Source organism: Telopea speciosissima, chromosome 11 (genome assembly GCF_018873765.1).
Source record: "Telopea speciosissima isolate NSW1024214 ecotype Mountain lineage chromosome 11, Tspe_v1, whole genome shotgun sequence".
Taxonomy (NCBI): domain Eukaryota; kingdom Viridiplantae; phylum Streptophyta; class Magnoliopsida; order Proteales; family Proteaceae; genus Telopea; species Telopea speciosissima.
In genome coordinates, this window is record NC_057926.1 from 47,460,779 (window position 1) to 47,482,451 (window position 21,673).

The 21,673-nt window shown below is 42.1% G+C and overlaps 1 protein-coding gene and 1 pseudogene across 1 annotated transcript; both read left to right on the top strand.

Annotated features, from left to right (window-relative positions):
* The window catches only part of LOC122645999, a 66,473-nt pseudogene extending 48,124 nt beyond the window's left edge, over positions 1-18,349 (top strand).
* LOC122646005 (beta-glucosidase BoGH3B-like) lies at positions 14,158-18,352 on the top strand. The gene is made up of 8 exons (XM_043839458.1): positions 14,158-14,325; positions 14,438-14,528; positions 14,651-14,796; positions 15,160-15,406; positions 15,513-15,800; positions 15,897-16,640; positions 16,872-16,873; positions 18,283-18,352. Exons 1-6 carry the CDS (start codon positions 14,174-14,176, stop codon positions 16,635-16,637), a joined length of 1,665 nt encoding a protein of 554 aa, XP_043695393.1. The 5' UTR covers positions 14,158-14,173; the 3' UTR covers positions 16,638-16,640; positions 16,872-16,873; positions 18,283-18,352.
* Positions 18,353-21,673: the final 3,321 nt, after the last annotated feature.

Consider the following 21,673-nt stretch of genomic DNA (forward strand, 5'->3'; position numbering starts at 1 on the left):
TTGTTATTGAATGGATCCATTACAGGGGAAGGAAAGTGCTGGCTTGTGCAAACACTACGCCGGCGATGGTGGGACACAAGGAGGAGTTGACGAGTACAACACGGTGACCACATATGATGAACTGTATCGCATCCACATGACCCCTTATATTGATGCAATCGCCATGGGGGTGTCAACTATCATGGCTTCTTACTCTAGCTGGAATGGGATCAAGATGCATGCCAACTCTTTCCTCCTCACTCGCATTCTCAAACAAGAGATGTCCTTCCAGGTAACAAATAATTATCATACAACATCTCTGAATTTAAATTTCTACCTTAACCTGGTTCTGATTCCCTAGTTGTCATCACTCTTATGGGTTGCTACATGGGACAGGGTATGGTCATATCAGACTGGGAAGCAATTGACAGGATGACCAACCCACCCGGTTCATACTACAAAGAAAGCCTGAAGGCAGCCATCAATGTTGGAATCGACATGGTCATGATCCCTTACAAATACCAGCAATACCTTACACACATGACAGAGCTTGTGTCGTCCGGTGAAATTCCTATCAGCAGGATTGACAATGCTGTGAGGCGAATCCTTAGGGTGAAGTTCATTCTTAGGCTTTTTGAACAGCCCATGGCTGACCGGTCTCTCCATCCAATGGTTGGACACAAGGTTAGTCCCAAAACCCAACTGAATTAATCGATTTCATTGATATGGGTATTTTGGTCATTAAATTTGGTTTAACTTTTCAACCTTTTGGACCCACAAAAACATAGGGAATTGGCAAGAGAAGCCATGAGGAAGAGCGTGGGGTTGCTGAAGAACGGAAAGGGAGAGGAGAAGATGCTTCCTTTGAGTAAGAATGCCCCCAAGATCCTTGTGGTTGGGTCTCATGCACACAACATCGGCTACCAATGTGGAGGGTGGACTGTTTCATGGAAGGGCACCTCAGGCAACATCACCAAGGAACAACCATCTTAGAAGGCATCAAGAGGGCTGTTAGCATGCAGACCTGGGTCGTGTTCCAAGAAAAACCCGACAAGAAATTCGTTAATAAGAACCGGGATTCTTCCTATGCAATCGTGGTTGTCGGCGAGCTCCCATATGCGGAAACAGACGGTGATAGCAAAGAGCTCAGGCTGGCACTGGATGGGGAGGAGACTATCAAGACTGTGTGCAAGGAGGTGAAATGTCTGGTTATCATTGTGTCGGGTCGACCTGTTGTGATAGAGCCTTATGTTGACATGATGGAGGCATTGGTAGTTGCTTGGCTTCCAGGGAGTGAAGCTGGAACAGGGATTGTTGATGTTATATTTGGGGATTATGATTTCCAGGGTAAGCTTCCAAAGACATGGTTTTGGCGGGTCGACCAACTGCCGATGAATTTTGGGGATCCGTATTATGACCCGCTATACCCGTTTGGGTATGGGCTCCAGATGGGTATCCAATCACACAAAAGAGGCTTTGCATCTTCTTTTTCATCTATTTGATTCGTTATGGTATAGATTATAACAAAAAATTTGTACATAAAGGGCTATATGAGGATCTGAAGTGTATTTTTGTTGTAGCATTTGTATAATTGTTGTTTTGATCAATGAAAATTTATGAAATACCAAGGCTGTGTTTGGTATGCGTTCTTGGAATGCATTATAGGTTGATTTTGCATTCTCAGGTAATAAGAAGAACTACTTTTATCATATGTGAAATCTACTTAGAATGCAAGCATAATAGGAATTTTTTTGCTATATTCATGGAAGCGGAGGCAATCCAAGATGGATTATAGAGGTTGAAGTGGAAATCGCAACCAAGGAATATCGATTGGGGAAACAATTACCATTTATCCAAAGGGAATGTCAATTAGTGTAGCAATATTATTTAGTTTATGAAGGGAAGCAGATGGCGTACACTTTTTTTGAGCATTTTTTGTATTCAGTTTTTTCTTTGCTTGACAAGTAACATTTGGGAAAGAAAGCCTTAGTAAAAGGAGACAAATAATTGTGCAAGCTAAATCTATAAAATAAGTAAAGTATACAAACCACCATTGTTCATCAGCTAGAGCAGTAGTTGCTGAGTATGTTGAGGGGGAGTCCATAATCAAATCGAATCTATGTCAAAAAAGAAGTCCCACACATTGTGGGAGGAAGATTGAAACACACTATATTTTTAGATTCTAAATCGTATTCTTCAATATTAGATTGAGTTGTCTGTGTCTACAATAAATTACATTTTCTCTTAATCTTTTTTTTTTTTAATTCATGTTGTGTTTTTGTTTGGGAAGAGAGCAGACCTCGGCACAATGGTAAGGTTGCTCCATTGTGACCTAGTGGTCATAGGTTCAAGTTAAGAAACAGCCTTCTCCAAACCATGCAGTGGCAAGAGCCTGATGTACTTGGTACACCAATGGTGAAGCTCATGCACCAGCAAAAGTGGCTTCTCTTTGTGAATCTTGACATCTTAATAGATAAGATCTCTTCTTTTTTTCAATAATATTTTCATTTCTTTTTTATGAGAAAAAAAATGTCTAATTATTCATCTATTCAATTTGAACCTATGCATATCTTGCAATGTGGAGAAATTAATCTTTGAAGATTCGGTGTATCTAAAGAAAGTTGAACAACAGCAAATGTAAGAGGTTAAAAAAAGTTGAAAACATATAGCAAAGCATGTGTTTGAGATGGATAAAAAATGACCAAATTAACTGTCCAACTTAAGGAAAACAATTTACCAATAAAAAAGAACCGTCATATAGGCGACTATGGAAAGATAATTTTTTCAATAAAAAGGAAAAAAGTTTTCCTTCACTACTTGATGAATAGTCACCACACCATCCCAGTATTCACAAACCCTATGAGGTTTTAGTAAGTTCCCCTAAAATATCCTCCGATGCACATCTGAATCCATTCACCGTGGCTGAAGGAAAACTCGTCCTAAAAAGAAAACCGTAAGCAATTAAAAAAGTATAAACATTAATTCATGTTTTTTTTTTTTGGATGAATAAAAAATTATATAAAAGAAGAGAGAAACTTTCCCCCCAAAAGGAGGAGAAAGAAAAGAAAATACAAGGAGAAAAACTCCACAACCTACAGCCAAGGCAAGCTGAAAGGACACAACCCAAAGAAGAATTAAAGGACACAATCAACCCCAAACAAAAATTACGAGATTATAAAGTTAATCTTCTTCCCGTTAAGGTTGTAGGGAGGAATGGGAGCAACTACCCATCTCACGGCGTGGTTGCTTGAGGCAACGGAAGGACTGGGCATATTAATTCATGTTTTTATTTGATCCAATCTTAAATCTTATACAAGTATACTACTTCAAATTTAAAACATGGTTTATTGAGAAAAAGACAACCCGTGAAAATAAAAGGTCAAAATGCTCTAAACTCAAATGTGTGAAGATTATTAAACGCGAGGAGATCTATTACCTTGTTCTATTTTTCTTAATGGATCAGTCGTGATTCATCCATGACACAAGATAGGAAGACTCACTCAATAGGGAATGAATGAACCCATCGGATCTAACATGAACCAGGGAATCTGGATGTATATTTTCATTTTTTATTGGAAAAATTACTTGTACACCCCTTAGAATATTGCCTGTTTTCTTAATATTCCCCATTTTTCAACACCTTACTTGAACACCCTCTGCATTTTATGATTTCTCTCAAGTAGGTCATGTCCGTTAGTTAGTTACCATTTAGTGACGACGTCAAGAGTTAGAAAAATCCGAAATGCTTAATCTACCCTTTAAAGGTAGTGAAGTGACCCTTCTTCAATTCTTCTTCTTCTTCTTCCTGCAACCCATCCGCTCCTACTCCCTACTGCATTGCATCTACAACATGACTGTTCTGTGCCCGTGGAATGGAAAAAAAATTGAAATAACCTTAAGAATTCCATATTTCTAGATACAAAGGCTGGTTCTAGGGTTCTTGGGGATCGGTTCCATCTCATTTTAAATTCATCGACAAAATAGAAATTGGTGCTCAAGAACCCTAAAATCTGTCTCTGAATTTAAAATAAATCCATAGTGAGAGTTTATCTCTAAAAGAATTTAAGATTAAAAGAGGGGAAAGATTTAATGGAACCACCAAGAATGTCACGAGAGGGGATGGGAATGGCTCATCATCTTTGAAGGATGACTGTCCCAGGTGGCTTGATTCCATGGAGCCCAAATCGGTTCTCTAAGTTTGTTTTGGGACTTTACCTTGCTTTCCTGCAGCTCAATTGAGTAAGATTGAGTCGGGTCTTGAAGCATAAGGGTATCCTTTCATCTGGGACGATGGCTTCCAGCAGGGGTCAAAGAGAAAGAATGGAAAGGGAGAAAGAAATGGGATTTTCTCCTCAAACTTTTGATATGCTTCATTTTATCTCAACCCATCTGGGTCTTGTACCACCTTGCTTCAATTAGCTTTGAGCCCTATTGAGTCCCTTAATTGTTGAGATCTTCCCTCTACTGCAACTGCCCTCAAAATCAAAGATGGGATCGGTGAACTATTGAGAAATCTGGAAAATATAAGGACGTTGATGATTGGCTCCTAATCTTCTTCAATAAAAACAGAGAAATCACTCACCTGTTTTGAGTTTTGAGATTAATAATACATATTTGTGGGTTGTAGCAGGAAGAAGAAGAAGGGTAAGTTTGTCATTTAACTTCATAAGGGTAATCTCATTACACCCTATCATATGCTTTTGACAGTCAAGTTTAAAGCACAATGTGTTAGGCATCGATTGTGTAACCAGCCTTAGTAATGAGCCCTGGGTTTGTTTTTTGTTTTGTCTGAATGTATCCCTTTTGTAATTTATCCATCTTTTAATATACACATTGCTGATCTTTGGCAAAAAAAAAAAAGACTACCCATCCATATCCCCTTTATGATTTTTTAGAAAGTGAAAAATTTCATGTGCAATAACTTTATCGGTCAACATCTTTGTCGGTTGACACCAACACTAATACCTGGCTGATATCCTATCATTGCACGGTACCACGATCACAATGGTATAATTGTAAGGGTATTGATGTCATATCTCTTCATATGTTCTAATATAATCTACTTGTATTAAAGCTCAGGCTGTGAGGGGCAATCTAGTAATTAGCCCATCTGACCTAAACCCTAATTTCCCTATAAATACTAGCTAGAAGCAGCAGCCTGAGTATTCCAAACTCGATACTCAGGGTGTAATGCTTTAAGCAATCTTGTGCTTAAACCCTAAACCCTAACAATAATGGTCAAAATACCATATGGTTTCGGTATCTTCGGGGGTAAAACTTTTCGTTACATCCGATACTATTTGGTATCATCCCCATATCTGATCTGATACCGATACTCGAAATTGATCCCCCGATTCTCAATACCTAAAACCATAAACTTGTTACGAACGATCATGGTGAGTCGATTCGCCTACCTATATATTTACCACTATTTCCCGCAAAATGCTTTTGCATTGCTATGTTTGATGTATCCAAATTCCTAATCTGTAGTACTTTCTCTCTTGGCTTGTTTTGAGTTACTTTAATTTAATTTCAATTTTAAGAATTGGAAGAGAAAAAAAATCCTAGACAGGCGTTTACAAAGGTTCTCTAAACAACCCTTGGAAACAAGAGAAATGACCTGATTGGGCCGCATGTCAAATTTGATATTCAAATTCACTCATGCACATCGTTTCATGGTTAATTTTCTTTTGATTGAAACTTAACATGTGAACTATATCTCGTAGGATCTCATTATCTTTGTAATTATTCTTGTAATTATCATCCATTACGGATTCAATTCAAGACAACCGATGCAATTACATCTTCTCATCATTTATCCTCTCATTATTATCTTCTTGTCATGGTATCATCAATCTAGGTCTCTAGCATCGATTCTAGTTCTTCCTCTATGGGTACCGAGAATGCATCTGCTTCGTCCACTATGCTTACTTTGCCGATGTCTTCCACCTATTATCTCCATTCGAGTGATCAACTTGGAGCAACCTAGGTGACTCCTCTGCTAGATGACAATAACTATCCCGCATGGCACCAATCCATGTTAATGGCCATGGAAGCAAAAAACAAATTGGTTTTCATTGATGGCACTTTACCGAAATCAGATTTGCACGACACCATGAGGGGGCATACTACGCAGCTTCTAATTATAAGAAACATTATTGGGATTCAGATTAACCAAAAGAGGGTTATGATCACAGCCTAAGGATGGTAAAATAGATACCAAAACATTCCTCCAATCAGACAAGAAATCAGAAATTGTCATTTCCCTGTCTAAGACTTCTTTAATTACAAAAGGGTTTTTTTTTTATTTTTTATTTGAACATGTAAACTTGGGTCTACTACATTGGAGGTCAACAAAACCAAAATTATTAATAATATTAAAAACTCGAGGTACGCCAGTCCTACGGAACGAGATTTAAGTACTATAACCGTCACATCAAAATTAAGAACTTCGTTGAAATCTCCCACTAAGATTATAGAAAGGCACAGATACGTTTCAAACACCAAGATCTCATTCCAAAAACTAGCTTTTACAGTCAAAGGGAGGGGGGAGGGGGGAGGGGGGAGGACCGGGGGGGGGGGGGGGTGGTGGTGGTGGTGGTGGTGGTGGTAGTAGTGTATGCGTGCAACTTGTCAATGTTTTTTCTCCTTAATTTGTGATGTCAAGTGTTTAATTTGTAAGGGAAAATCAACGTTACTTGGTTGCATCGTTCCATCGCCAAGTCATTGGAGCACACAAATATCCATCCATGTTAATGACCCTGTGTACGTTCTCATTGGCCCCTTGTGCTGATACAAGGACTTACACGACCAAGCACGGATCTCTTTCCCATTTGTAATGTAGATATGAGAGTGTTTTTCCATTTAATGTTGTAGACCTAAACCTACAAATCTAACTCCTCTCAGGTTCCCTGTCTAGTCAGGTTCGTAGATTCCTCTCATAGGGGGTCAGAAATGACTGAACACACTGCCCGGGTGGGGTGAGGTCGTCATTTCCACCCTCCCTATGAGAGGAACCTACGAACTTGACCGGGCAGGGAACCTGAGAGGAGAAAAATTCTAAACCTACTTTATCATTAGATTAACCAGATGATCACCGAAGCAGTGCTACATATTGAATACAAGAAAAAAAGAGACAGGAAAAAACATATATACTTGTCTTTCCTTTGTTGTGAGGTACCTACTTGGCTACTTCACTATGGGCATTAATTGGAGAAAAGAGTACTTGGGACATTCAACTCACAAAGGGTAATAACGATCAAATCATGGGTTTTTCCTATCCGTAAAGTTGATTTTTCCCTTTGTTTTAGTATTATGTTTTTTTTACCCTTACCTTTTAGGAATAAGTTTTCTTCCACCAATAGAGGACGATTCACCCACCATCTTAGGGTTCACAAATCCCTCCTAGGGTTTTGGTATGTTCCAAAATACTCATTTGATATCCTTTCCCGCCCTCTTCCACCTTATGGTATCCCATTCACCGTGGGTACAGGGAAACTTGGTCCTATCTTTTATATCTATTTTTTACAGATTAGGATCCTCTATTGCGCAGCTACCCTAATTGTTCTACTACGCAGATACAACAAGGCACGAAATGACCGTCTTACCCCCACTCAAGCAAGGCACTCGAGTAGAGGTAAAGCAATCATTGCGCGTCTTGCTATGTCTGCGCAGCAGTGCAATTGGGACAGCCTGTGAGGACAATGACATAGCGGGGGACCATCACGTGTCCATCTCATCCCTCTTTGGGGAGAAGAAAGAGGAGAATTGAATGTTTGGAGTCGCCACCTAGAAGAGGGTCTAGGACCCAAGATTGTAATATAATGACTCTCATAAATGCCATTTCGAGGACAAATGGTATATTGGTCTGGGTACGGGTCAAGTTACCATCCGAGGAATGTATTATGCACCCCAGTCTGCCCGAACTTGGCGGTCTTTCTATTACTTGGCTAGGCAATGGTATAACATGCTTTGATAGAACGTAAGATGCAAGTACAAAGAAAATAAAACACAAGGAGAGTAAAAAAGAGCACATACCCGGAGGTTTGGCTGCAAAACAATGGTTATTATACAGGAATGTAAAATAAAGGACTCAAGACCTAAATAACTTAAGCATGGTGGATTCAAGGCTAAGCATGAAGAGATGATAAAAAGAAAGAGACAGAAATGATGGCTATGCCTGTGCATGTGGTGGAATGTGTATAACGATAATAAATCACGAAAACATGTGTACATGGCATGTGAGAAGACTCATAAAATGAATACATGAGAGAATCTTAAATTACGGGGGATGGGGATCATACAAAAGTGCATGCATGGAGATGAATAAAAGAGTGATATGCATGAACATAGAAAGAAGAAGAGAAAGGACAGAGAATGTGTGATCATCATCTAGAGAGATGGGATCACACCCCTTTAGGAGATGTAAAATGAAAATTAAAAACGAGAAATCAAGTAAAATGTAAACGAAGAATAAGCTCTTACCTAATGAGAGCAAAAGACTAAAGAAAAGGAGGTTTCCCTTTTGTAAGTCAGGAGAGTTGTATGTAGGAACAAGTTTCGCCGCTTGTAAGGCTTCTCTTCTCTCTTGTACTCGGACACTTCGCAATCAAGTCGAGATTCCCAAATTGGTGTTTCCAAGTCTTGAGGTAGGGAAAATGATAAACCCAAAATCACACCGCCACACTCCACTATAAAAGGGAAGGTACTCAACGCCCATCGATCCATCTTGAATATCTTGAATTCTATTCACTCATCTGTTTGCTCAGAGAGATCTAACTTAGGCATAGGAGAGTCCTAGGCCGGAACCACACCAGTTCTCCTTTGTCACTCTGGACCTTTTGCAGGTTACGGCACTCGAAGGGACCACCGGACGATTTCTTGACGCAATAGATTGGTGCCGTCTGTGGGAACGACGCTAGCCATCGCACTTACTTGCTTGTTTCCATAACTGTTCATACCGTGGAGCCGCGAGGTAAGAAGACCGTTCCCTCTACCTACAATGCTGCGAGGGAGGGGAATGGATCACCTCCCCCAGGGAGCTCACCCCGCAGAGCCATCGACCATGTCTCTCAGGAGAGAGAGGTCCCTGAGAACCAACAAGTTGGGGCAATCGACCTCAACCCTGAAGTAGCCATTGAAGCCGCCACCGCGGAGCCAGTACTTGATCCCAATGCACTAGTGACTGTGGGTTAGATCAATGACTTGCAGCGATAGATCCTCCACAACCAATAATTCTTCCGCGACTGCCTGAGGCAACGTGCAACATCCCACCATCGCAGGACAGATCCCCGACAGGAGCAGAGCCCTAGGAGGTCAGCTCCCAAGGGTGATAGGTCCGAGAGACACACCAGGCTGTGGGGAGATCCCTCCAAACATCCTAGGAGAACGGCGGACCTCCCGGTATAGTCGGACCATGGGAGAACACCATCGCAGAGATCCGTGGTACCCAGTCCAAAAGGCTCAATAAGAAGATCAGTGTTCCAAGGTCGACTAGGGGGGAGTTACGCACCAGGACGGAGCCAGTCCTACAGAGAAGAAAGCCCCTCACATTCACGTCAAGATTCATCACGATGTGACCCTTCAACATCTCGCCAGTACTCAAGGTGGGAGAGGACTTCCAAGAGAAGATTAGAACGAGGTCACAGTGAACCACCAGTCAGACGTGAGAGACAGTCACAGGATGAGGAGCTTGATAAGAGACTCCGAGATTTAGACAAAAAGTTGGAAGGGTTGAAGAACCAGACCAAGGGCGAGACACACTCGATCCCCGGGTAGCATCCATTCTCGGAGCAGATCATGTCAGCCTCACTCCCATCCAGGTTCAGGTTACCCACCTTCGAACTCTATAACGATACCACGGACCCTAATGATCACATCAACTACTTCAACGGGATGATAACCCTATACGGTGGATCGGATGTGGTCTCCTGTCGAGCCTTCCCTGTCTCCGTTAAGGGTGCAGCCACTTCGTGGTTCTCCAGACTACGACCAAGGTCGATAGGTTCGTTCGCAGAGCTGTGTGAGCAATTCATCACCCGCTTCCAGAGCAGCGTCAAGCAGAAGAAGACCATGATCAATCTATTGAACGTGATACAGAACCCTGGGTAGTCCCTCAAGGAGTACGTCACCAGGTTCACCAAGGAGTCCTTGGAGGTCAGAGACTTAGACGACCAGACCCAACATTCAGCCTTGGTTGAGGGCATCAGAGACATGGACTTGATCAAAGACCTGGCACTTCATGAGATCAGGACCATGAAGGAGCTTCTGGAGCGGTGTAACGAGTTCGCCAATATGGCCGAGGTACTACGGGCTCGGAAGAAGGTGATCGAGGCCAAGCTACAAGATAACAAGAGATCAGCGTCGGATGACTGTAAAGAGAGCAAGAGGTCGAGGTCTGAGGACGACCGTTAATGACCACGGACAAGAGACCATAGCCAAGAGACCACGGCCAAAAGACCACGACTAAGAAGCCACACCCAAAGGGCCATGGTCGTCATCAATGGGCATCACCTATCAAGAGAGAGAAGAAGGGAAAAAATGAGAAAAAAAAAAGAAAGAGGCCACGGCCAAAAGACCACGACCAAGAAGCCACGGCCAAAGGGCCATGGTCGTCATTAATGGGCATCACCTATCAAGAGAGAGAAGAAGAGAAAAGATGAAAAAGAAAAGAAAAGAAAGAAAGAGGCCAAGAGGCCAAGGCCTAGAGACCACGGCCAAAGGGTCGTCGTCGTCATCAATGGGCACCGCCCAAAAGCAAAGAAGAAAAGAGAGAAGAAAGAAAAATAAAAAGGGGGTCTTTGGCCACGACCAAGGACCGCGATCGACAGGCCATGGGCATGAATGAGGTTCGAGGTCGAGGTTCGAGGTCCGAGGTCCGAGGTCGAAGTTCACGAGGGTTCGAGATTAAGGTTCGAGCAAAGATGTGTCTGTGGCCAAAGATCAAATCAAATCAAATAAAATAAAATAAAAAGGGGCTACAGCCAAGGACTACAGGTGACAAGCAATGGACGAGGTTTGAGGTTTGAGGTTCGAGGTCCGAGGTTAAAGTTCGTAATGGTTTAGTGTTCGAGGTCAGAGTTCATAAGGGTTCGTGGTTCAAGGTTCGAGGTCCAAGGTCAGAGTTCACGAAGGTTCGAGGTCCGAGGTCGAAGTTCGCGAAGGTTCGAGGTCCTAGGTCGGAGTTCACGAGGGTTCGAGCAAAGATGTGTCTGTGCCAAAGACCAATTCGAGTCAATATCGGTAAAAAAAAAAAAAACAAAACAAAAAAAGGGGAAGTACGAGACGTCATATTTGACACGAGTTCAAGGTTTAGAGGCAGAATCCGAGAAGTTCGTGGAGGTTGAGAAGTTCGAGATGGTTCGAATGCCAAGGCGTAATGCCACCAAGGCTCGTTGGCCACCAAGGTCCGTAGACCACCAAGGTGCAATGCCACCATGGGCCTTGGACCACTGAGGTCAAATGACCACTAAGGCGTAAGGCCACCAAGGTCCACAGACCCCCAAGACTCAAGGCCACTAAGGTTGAATGACTACCAAGGCCTATTTGCCACATACAAAGGGCAAGGAACCACAACACCCAGAAGGCAGACAAAGCTCCAAAAACAAGAATGAAAAAGGCTACTCTCTTGAACACTCCGGTCCAAGAGAGTGGGGGGCAAATGATAAACCCAAAATCACACCGCCACACTCCACTATAAAAGGGAAGGTACTCTACCCCCATTGATCCATCTTGAATATCTTGAATTCTCTTCACTCATCTGTTTGCTCAGAGAGATCTAAGTTAGGCATCGAAGAGCCTAGGCCGGAACCACACCGGTTCTACTTTGTCACTTTGGTCCTTTTGTAGGTTACGACACTCGAAGGGACCACCGGACGATTTCTTGATGCAACAGGAAGTTTGGAGGATTGCGGTGTTCAAGTGGTAGAGAGGCAACAGACTAGGGCTAAGTGGGATGCCAAAGCTAAGAGCTTAATGGTTTTGAATGGAGGCTAAGTATGGGTGTAGGGGGGCACTGTCTCTGGACTGGGGACTAAGCAAAGCTCCTTTCAAATTCGTGTAGGGTTGGTGGAATCCAGATCATCCAAGTAAGGAGTCTCTGCATCGACGGTAGGTGTAAAGTCAAATTAAGGACCAATGGCTGGGGGACAAGTGCTTGGTTGCCTACGGAGGTGTTCCTTGGGGTCTAAGGGAGCCAAGATTGAGATCTAAAGTGCTAAAAATAGGCTGAGACGCTAAAGGAATCGCAATCGAAGCAAAATATGGAAGGTTTAGGCTTCTCGAATTTGTTGTTATTTGACAGTGAAAGTGCCCGATTCGATATTGAAGTGGGGTATGATCGACATCGAGTGGCTGTTGATGAATAGGACTCGGCATTGAGGGAAATGGATCGACTGTTGATTACCATTGATTGAATGTCGAAGTGAGATAGATAGTAAAAGTGCACTGTTCGACAGTGAGGTGGTATGGCTCGATGTCGAAGGAAGGTGGGTTCGGTGTCGACTCGGGGCCTTTTAGTGTCGATGTAGGTTTTAGTATCGATGGGGATGGTTTGGACTGTTTGGGCCAGGCTGGTTCCAAGGATTCGGGGTCATGGCTAACCTTTCCAGGGGTTCTTGGAAGTTCAGGTTCAAGCTCCAACAAAGGGGAATGGGTGATCGGTAAACGGATTCGGTGATGCACATTAACACTACATCCACAGATACACCGGCTCTAGGCTTTGGAGGGTGTTCATCATCGTTATGCAAAACCTCCGGAAGAAAAGACAAAATAAGGTATCTACACAGCCACGCTCAGCTGGAGATTCCAATCCATTTCTTGCGTGACAAACACAATGAATGAAACTCTGCACATACGTACATGTGAGAGGTAACCATCTGTTCTAGTTTTACCATTTACAAAAGATGAAGGAATATTTATGAAAACAAAATAAACATGTAATTGGCTCCGAGTTATAAATCACATACGTGCAGTTTATGGAAACAAAATATACATGTGGTTGGGTCTAAGATGTAACGTTCACCTGCACAAAATAAACATGTTCCATTATCAAATGAGCATGCAACATTCTGTTTTTACAAGAGACGTACACTGAAACATTCAAATATCCAAGTCGGATTCTCACGAAACAGAATTCATCATAATCTATAAAAATTCAACCCAAAAAAAAAACGTTTTTCTATTCTTTATTAGTCATGTAAATTTGGGTCTACTAGATTGGCGGTCAACAAAACCACAATTATTAACAAAATTAAAAAGCTCCCGGCACGTCAGTCCTACTAAGAAATGAGATTTAAATATATACTCTAACCTTCACATCAAAATTAAAAAGTTCGTCGAAATTTCCTACTAAAATTCTACAAAGGCGCAGACACAAGTCAAACAGCGAGACCTCCGCAGTCCAAAATGGCGGACGGGGCGGGGCGACGGCGGACGTGTAGATGATTCATTCTCAAATGAGCCTGCAACATGCTTCACATTCTGTTCTTACAAGAGCTATCGACAGAAATATTCCATATTCAAGAAAGGCTATAAAAAGAGGAATTTCAGAATCTGAATTCCACACACAGTTGTTAATCATAATTCCTACAGAAAGGCTAAGCAAATATGAAGAAGACAGAAGCAATCCAAAGGAAAACCTCCCATAGCCATGGTGATCGCCATTTCTCCTCTCTCCACCTCGGTTCCATTTTCTTTCTCTTCGTCATCTACTTCATCTTCCCTTCTCCTCAAGCTCGTTACAAGGATCCAACACTCCCAATTGAAAACCGAATCTCAGAACTCCTTTCTCGGATGACCACTCATGAAAAGATCGGCCAAATGGCCCAAATCGATCACTCCGTCGCCTCTCCTGACGTCCTTATTAAACATTCCATCGGTTCGTCCCCTCTGTCTTCTATAATTTTCTAAGTGTTTGGTATGCATTCTTGGAACACATTCTAGGTTGATTTTACATTCTCGGATGATCAAGACAATTATTTTTATTATTCGAGAATGCGAAATCACATAGAATGCATACCAAACACAGCCTAAGTTTTTCCTTCTTATTTGAAACTTAATTTTCTTGAATTCTTTGAAGCTCAAGAAGATGAAACACTGACGATGAGGGTTGTTCTGGTTATCAATTTCAGGGAGTGTAGTGAACGGAGTAGTGCCGGTTGGTCATCCTGTTATAGCGCCAGACGCGACCCCTGCAATGTGGGCGGACATGATCGATGGGTTCCAAAAGTCTGCGTTGTCTGCAAGGCTTGGGATTCCCATAATATATGGTACTGACGCAGTCCATGGCCATAATAACATACTCGATGCAACTATTTTTCCTCATAACATCGGCCTTGGAGCTTCAAGGTTTCTCTGTCTTCCTCTTTCTCATTTTATGTGAATCTGTGCAACTGTGGGAGAAACAGAAGCTTGAGATCATTTTCCTATTTTCTCATTTTCTTGTGTTATTCTGATGAAGGGATGAGGATTTAATGGTGAAGATCGGAAGTGCCACTGCTTTGGAGGTTCTGGGCACCGGAATGCCGTACGCTTTTGCTCCCTGTATTGCTGTAAGCTCTCTCTCTCTCTCTCTTAAGAGCGAAGTCGGTCATTCAGATCAGTAAAGCAATACAATCATGGTCTCGTTCATCTTTTAACTAATGGTTGGGGTTTGTGGTGTGTGGAACTGCAGGTGTGTAGGGATCCACGCTGGGGTCGGTGCTACGAGAGCTACAGTGAGGATACGCAGATTGTGAGGAGCATGTCCAAGATCATACTAGGCCTACAGGGCTACCCTACTCACAATCATACCCTTGGTTACCCCTTCGTCGCTTCTGGGTACTTCCTTTTTTTGTTTAAAGTTTATTTCCATTTTCACCCCTATTGAGATTGGATCCTCTGCAAATACGTGCACCTGAAGATCTAGGCTATGTTTGCTATGTATTCTAGGTCAATTTTGCATTCTCAAACAATAAAAACAACATTTACTATTCGAGAATGCAAAATCGACCTAGAATGCATTCCAAGAATGCATACCAACGCAACCCTAATATCATTATACTACTTTACCTTCTATTTGGATTCGTATCATCAATTCAGTATCAGTTCAACACCGATACCAATAAAACCGTGGTCTCTAGTTATTATTGGACGGCAAATATTCTAAATTTTGATGATTGTTATTGAATGGGTCCATTACAGGGGAAAGAAAGTGCTGGCTTGTGCAAAACACTACGCCGGTGATGGTGGGACACAGGGAGGGGTTGACGCTCACAACACGGTGACCACATATGACGACCTGTATCGCATCCACATGACCCCTTATATTGATGCAATCGCCATGGGGGTGTCAACTATCATGGCTTCTTACTCTAGCTGGAACGGGATTAAGATGCATGCCAACTCTTTCCTCCTCACTCGCATTCTCAAACAAGAGATGTCCTTCCAGGTAGCATAAAATTATCATACAACATCTCTGAATTTACATTTCTACCCTTAACCTGGTCCTGACTTCCTAGTGGTCATCACTTTGTATGGGCTGCTATATGGGACAGGGTATGGTCATATCAGACTGGGAGGCAATTGACCGGATGACCAACCCACCCGGTTCACACTACAAAGAAAGCCTGAAGGAAGCCATCAACGCTGGAATCGACATGGTCATGATCCCTTACAAATACCAACAATACCTGACATACATGACAGAGCTTGTGTCGTCCGGCGAGATTCCGATCAGCAGGATTGACGATGCTGTGAGGCGAATCCTAAGGGTGAAGTTCATTCTTGGGCTTTTTGAACAGCCCATGGCTGACCGGTCTCTCCATTCCATGGTTGGACACAAGGTTAGTCCCAAAACCCAACTGAATTAATTGATTTCATTGATTTGGGTATTTTGGTCATTAAATTTGGTCTAACTTTTTAACCTTTTGGACCCACAGAAACATAGGGAATTGGCAAGAGAAGCTGTGAGGAAGAGCTTGGTGTTGTTGAAGAACAGGAAGGGAGAGGAGAAGATGCTTCCTTTGAGTAAGAATGCCCCCAAGATCCTTGTGGTTGGGTCTCATGCACACAACATCGGCTACCAATGTGGAGGATGGACTGTTTCATGGAAGGGCACCTCAGGCAATATCACCAAAGGAACAACCATCTTAGAAGGCATCAAGAGGGCTGTTAGCAAGCAGACCCAGGTCGTGTTCCAAGAAAAACCCGACAAGCAATTTGTTAACGAGAACCGGGATTCTTCCTATGCGATTGTGGTTGTCGGTGAGCTCCCATATGCGGAAACAGACGGTGATAGCAAAGAGCTTAGACTAGCACTGGACGGAGGGGAGACTATCAAGACTGTGTGCAAGGAGGTGAAATGTTTGGTTATCGTTGTGTCCGGTCGACCCGTTGTGATAGAGCCTTATGTTGACATGATGGAGGCATTGGTGGCTGCTTGGCTTCCAGGGAGTGAAGCTGGAGCAGGGATTGCTGATGTGATATTTGGGGATTATGATTTCCAAGGTAAGCTTCCGATCACATGGTTCCGGCGGGTCGACCAGCTGCCGATGAATTTTGGGGACCCGTATTATGACCCGCTGTACCCGTTTGGGTATGGGCTCCAGACGGGTATCCAGTCACACAAAAGAGGCCATGGTGTTTCATCTTCCTCTACATCATCTTTTTCATCTATTTGATTCGTTATGGTATAGATTATAACAAAAAATTTGTAGATAAAGGGCTATATGAGGATTAGAAGGGTATGTAGCATTCATATAATTGTTGTTTTGATCAACGAAAATGTATGAAATACCAAGGTTGTATTTGGTATACATTCTTGGAATGCATTATAGGTTGATTTTGCATTCTCGGGTAATAAAAACAATTATTTTAATCATATGTGAAATCGACTTAGAATGCAAGCATAGTAGGAGTTTTTCTGCTACATTCATGGATGCTTAGACAACCCAATATGGATTATAGAGGTTGATGTAGAAATCGCAACCAAGGAGTATCGATTGGGGAAACAACTACCATTAATCCAAAGGGAATGTCAATAAGTGTAACAATTTTATTTAGTTTATGAAGGGGAGCAGATGGCATACACTTTTTTTGAGCATGTTTTCTGTTTTTTAATTGCATGACTAGTAATATTTGCGAAAGAAAACCTTTGTAAAAGTAGACAAATAATTGTGCTAGCTAAATTTTAAAATAAAATAGAGTATGCGAACCACCATTGTTCATCAACTAGATGAGTAGTTGCCGAGTACGTTGATAGGGGAGTCCATAATCAAAATCAAATCAAATCTAGATCCAAAAAGATGTTTCACACATTGTTGGAGGAGAATTGAAACACACTATATTTTCAGATTCTAAATCACTAGTGTCTTTCTTAAACCATTCTTTGTCTTCTTGAATATCAGATTGAGTTGACCGTGTTTACAGCAAATGTCATTCTTTCTCTTAATAATTTTTTTACTCATGTTGTGTTTTTGTTTGGAAGAGAGTAGACCTCGGAACAATGGTAAGGTTGCTCCATTGTGACCTAGTGGTCATGGGTTCAAGCAGGAGCCTGATATAAATGGGTACACCAATGCGTCCAACTTAAGGAAAATAATTTACCGATAAAAAGAACCATCATATAGGCCACTAACAAAGATAATTTTCCTAATAAAAAGAAAAAGTTTTCCATCACCACGAGGTGAAGATTCACCATGCCATCCCAGGATTCACAAACCCTACAAAGTTTTAGTAAATTCCCTAAAATACCCTTCAAAAACACATGGAATTGGCAAGAGAAGTGTGAGGAAGAGCTAGGTGTTGTTGAAGAACAGGAAGGGAGAGGGGAAGATGCTTCCTTTGGGTAAGAATGCCCCCAAGATCCTTGTGGGGTGGTCTCATGCACACAAAATCGGCTACCAATGTGGAGGGTGGAGTATTTTATGGTAGGGCACCTTAGGCAACATCACCAAAGGAACAACCATCTTAGAAGGCATCAAGAAGGCTGTTAGTAAACAGACCCGGGTTGTTTTTGAAGAAAAACCCGACAAGCAATTCGTTAACGAGAACCAGTATTCCTCCTACGCAATTGTGGTTGTTGGCGAGCTCCAATATGCAGAGATGGACTGTGATAGCAAAGAGCTCAGGATAGCATTGGACGGTGAGGAGACTATCAAAACTGTGTGCAAGGAGGTGAAATGTCTGGTCATCATTGTGTCAGGTCGACCCGTGGTAACAGAGCCTTATGTGGATATTATGGAGGCATCGGTGGCTGCTTGGCTTCTAGTCGCGCAATAGAGGCCATGGTGTTTCATCTTCCTCTGCATCATCTTTTTCATTTAGTTGATTGGTTATGGTATAGATTACAACAAAAAAAAATTGTAGATAAAGGGCTATATAAAGATCAGAAGGGTATGCTTGTTGTAGCATTCATATAATTGTTATTTTGATCAATGAAAATTTATGAAATACTAAGGCTGTGTTTGATATGAATTTTTGGAATGCATTCTAGGTTGATTTTACATTCTCGGGAATAAAAACAACTATTTTTATCATCTATGAAATCGACTTAGAATGCAAGCATAATAGGAGCTTTTCTGTTACATTCATGGAAGAGGAGGCAATCCAAGATGGATTATGGAGGTTGATGTAGAAATCGCAACCAAGGAATATCGATTGGGAAAACAACTACCATTAATCCAAAGGAAATGTCACTGAGTGTAACAATCTTATTTAGTTAATGAAGGGAAGCGGATGGGATATACTTTTTTTGAGCATTTTTTTCATTTTTTCTTTGCTTGACAAGTAACATTAGGGAAAGAAAGCCTTAGTAAAAGGAGACAAATAATTGTGCAAGCTAAAGTTATAAAATAAAATAGAGTATACGAACCACCGTTGTTCATCAACTGGAGGAGTAGTTGATGTGTTGATAGGGGAGTCCATAATCACATCAAATCAAATTTGTGTAAAAAAAAAAAAAGTTCCACACATTGTTGGAGGAGGATTGAAACAAACTATATTTTCAGATTCTAAATGTCTAGTGTCTTTCTTAAACCATTCTTCGTCTTTTTAATATGGGTAAATTACATAGCAACCCCTGAGATTTGCTCTAAATATAGTGCAATCCCCTGTGTTTCCAAAATATACACTCCGACCCCCTGAGTTAAGGGTACTTGTTACTCTAAGCCCCACTCTGTTAGAGTATTCCTGTTAGTTGTTGACATGTTGGCTATCGATGCCTTAAAATGACAAATATACCCTTAATGGGGTGTGAGCTTACCATTTTGCCCATATGGCAGTCCAAACTTCACACCCCCTTCCTTCTACAGACATGGGTTGGATGCAAGGAAACAATGAAACTGGGCTTGCTCCTTGATGCAAATGCATAAGCCAATTGGAAGGCTTTCTTTTTCTCTTCTATAGATACTAGTCTTCTTTCTAAGACAAAATAGGTGGAATAGATCTTACTAGGATTGATGACGTCTGACGTCTCTTCCACCAGTATCTGCTGAATATTTTTCAAGTAAATGTTAGTAAATCTTTTGGGATTGGTGTGTGGTTTGTGTGATTACACTTTCATCAAAAAAAAGGAAAGCAAGTCTTTGTTGGGTTAATAAGATTGTAACTATTTTCGTTATAGTTGTAAATGTCACCAAGGTCAGGGTTGGATTTTTCTCGTACTTCCACATTGTGATCATGTGGGTCTCGCATTCATACTCTCTTTCTTTTCTAACTATCAGAATTGATATAGTTTTATATTTCATTAATCTAAATTAGTTTAGAATACAAGATATATATATATATATATATACAATGCTGGATCGTTCAAAGGAGGTTATCGTGAGTGACACTAATTCCTCACATGTGATAACCACTGAACTATCCAAGGTTGAATATAAAAAGGAATCCTAATGCTAATGGAAGAGTCCTAATACTAATGGAAGTCTAATTCCTTTGATACACCCCCTCAAGGTGAAGCGTGAGAGCATCGAAGCTTCAACTTGTCATGCATGAATTGATAGCGGGCAGTAGGCAAAGCTTTGGTAAGAATGTCTGCAATTTGATCATTAGTGGAGATGAACTGGACATTGAGTTTGTGTTGAGCGACTCTGTCACGGACAAAGTGGAAATCGATTTCCACATGCTTTGTACGGGCATGGAACACAGGACTGGCAAATAGGTAAGTCGCACCAATATTACCACACCATAAAATAGGAGGTGAAGGCAAAGGAATGCCAAGTTCATCAAATAGAGACTCCAACCAGATAAGTTCTGCAGTGGCATCCGCTAGAGCCTTATATTTGGATTCCGTGGAGGAACGGGCAACCATCTTTTGCTTGCCAGAAGACCAAGAGATGAGGTTAGGCCCAAGAAAGATGGCATAACCCCCAGTAGACTTACGGTCCTCACCATAACCAGCCCAGTCTGCATCAGTGAAGGCCTATAGAGTGAGGTTAGAATCGCGACTGAAGAGAAGACCATGACTGATTGTGCGCTTAAGATAACGAAGAATCCGCTTAACCATGATCCAATGGTCCTCAGTTGGAGAGTGCATGTGTTGGCAAGCATGATTGACGGCAAAAGCAACGTCCGGCCTAGTGAGTGTAATGTACTGTAATGCACCAACCACAGACCGATATTGAGAAGGATCCGAGAATGGTGCACCCCTTGTGAGAGATGGTTTGAGCGTGGAAGCCATAGGAGTTTGAATTACTTTACAGTCAGCCATACCAGTGTGGGATAGAAGATCCCCAATATACTGAGATTGAGAGAGCAAGAGACCTTGAGAGTGCATGAAGGCCTCAATACCAAGGAAAAAATGCAGTGGTCCAAGATCCTTAATAGAGAACTCAGTCGCCAGGCGAAGGAGAAGCATGTCGACCTAAGTAGGGTCAGAGCTGGTAACTAATATATCATCAACATAAACCAGAACATAGAGAGAGTGAGAACCTGACCGATAAATAAATAGAGATGGATTAGTCTTGGACGCTTTAAATCCAAACTGAACTAAAAACTAAGAGAGCCGATGGAACCAAGCTCGTGGGGCCTGCTTGAGGCCATAAAGAGACCTGTGTAAATGACAGACATGGTCAGGATGATTTGAATCTTCAAAGCCAGGGGGTTGGACCATAAATAATTCCTCTGTAAGATGCCCATGAAGGAATGCATTGCGAACATCAAGTTGCCGAATGGGCCAGCCGCGACCCACGGCAAGGGCTAAGATAGTGCGAATGGTAGTGGCTTTGACCACTGGACTGAAAGTTTTTGTATAATCAACACCCTGTTGCTGATGAAAACCCTTGTCCACAAGACGGGCCTTATATCTTTCAAGAGAGCCATCTGCCTGCCGTTTAATCCGATAGACCCATTTACAACCAACCAAATTCATGTTAGGGTGATGGGGCACCAGAGACCAAGTGCCATTGTGAATTAAGGCATTAAACTCTTCCGCCATTCCTGCACTTTGTTAGCTTAAGTAAAACAAGTAGGTTCAGAAATGTCAGTAGCCGTGGTGGTGTGAGCCTGTAGATGATTGTGGGGGCACAGTTGCATGGGATGACGAATGGGAGCGGTGGGGGGTATTGTAAGGGTCAATGAGGCTTCGGGTTCTGGTGGGAGGGGAAAGGGAGGTTTCAGGTGTAGGGAGGTGTGGGGAGATGGGTTCGGGTATTGGAGATTAGGGGAGGGGAGATGGGGACCGTGGCAAGGGAGGGGGAGGAGGTGTGGTAGGAGG

Excerpts from the sequence above, each read along its gene's own strand:
- LOC122646005 (XM_043839458.1), top strand. The coding sequence starts at position 14,174 with ATGTGGGCGGACATGATCGATGGGTTCCAAAAGTCTGCGTTGTCTGCA. Across the intron at positions 14,529-14,650 it reads CTTTTGCTCCCTGTATTGCT|GTGTGTAGGGATCCACGCTG; the intron begins GTAAGCTCTCTC and ends GTGGAACTGCAG. Across the intron at positions 15,801-15,896 it reads ATTCCATGGTTGGACACAAG|AAACATAGGGAATTGGCAAG; the intron begins GTTAGTCCCAAA and ends TTGGACCCACAG.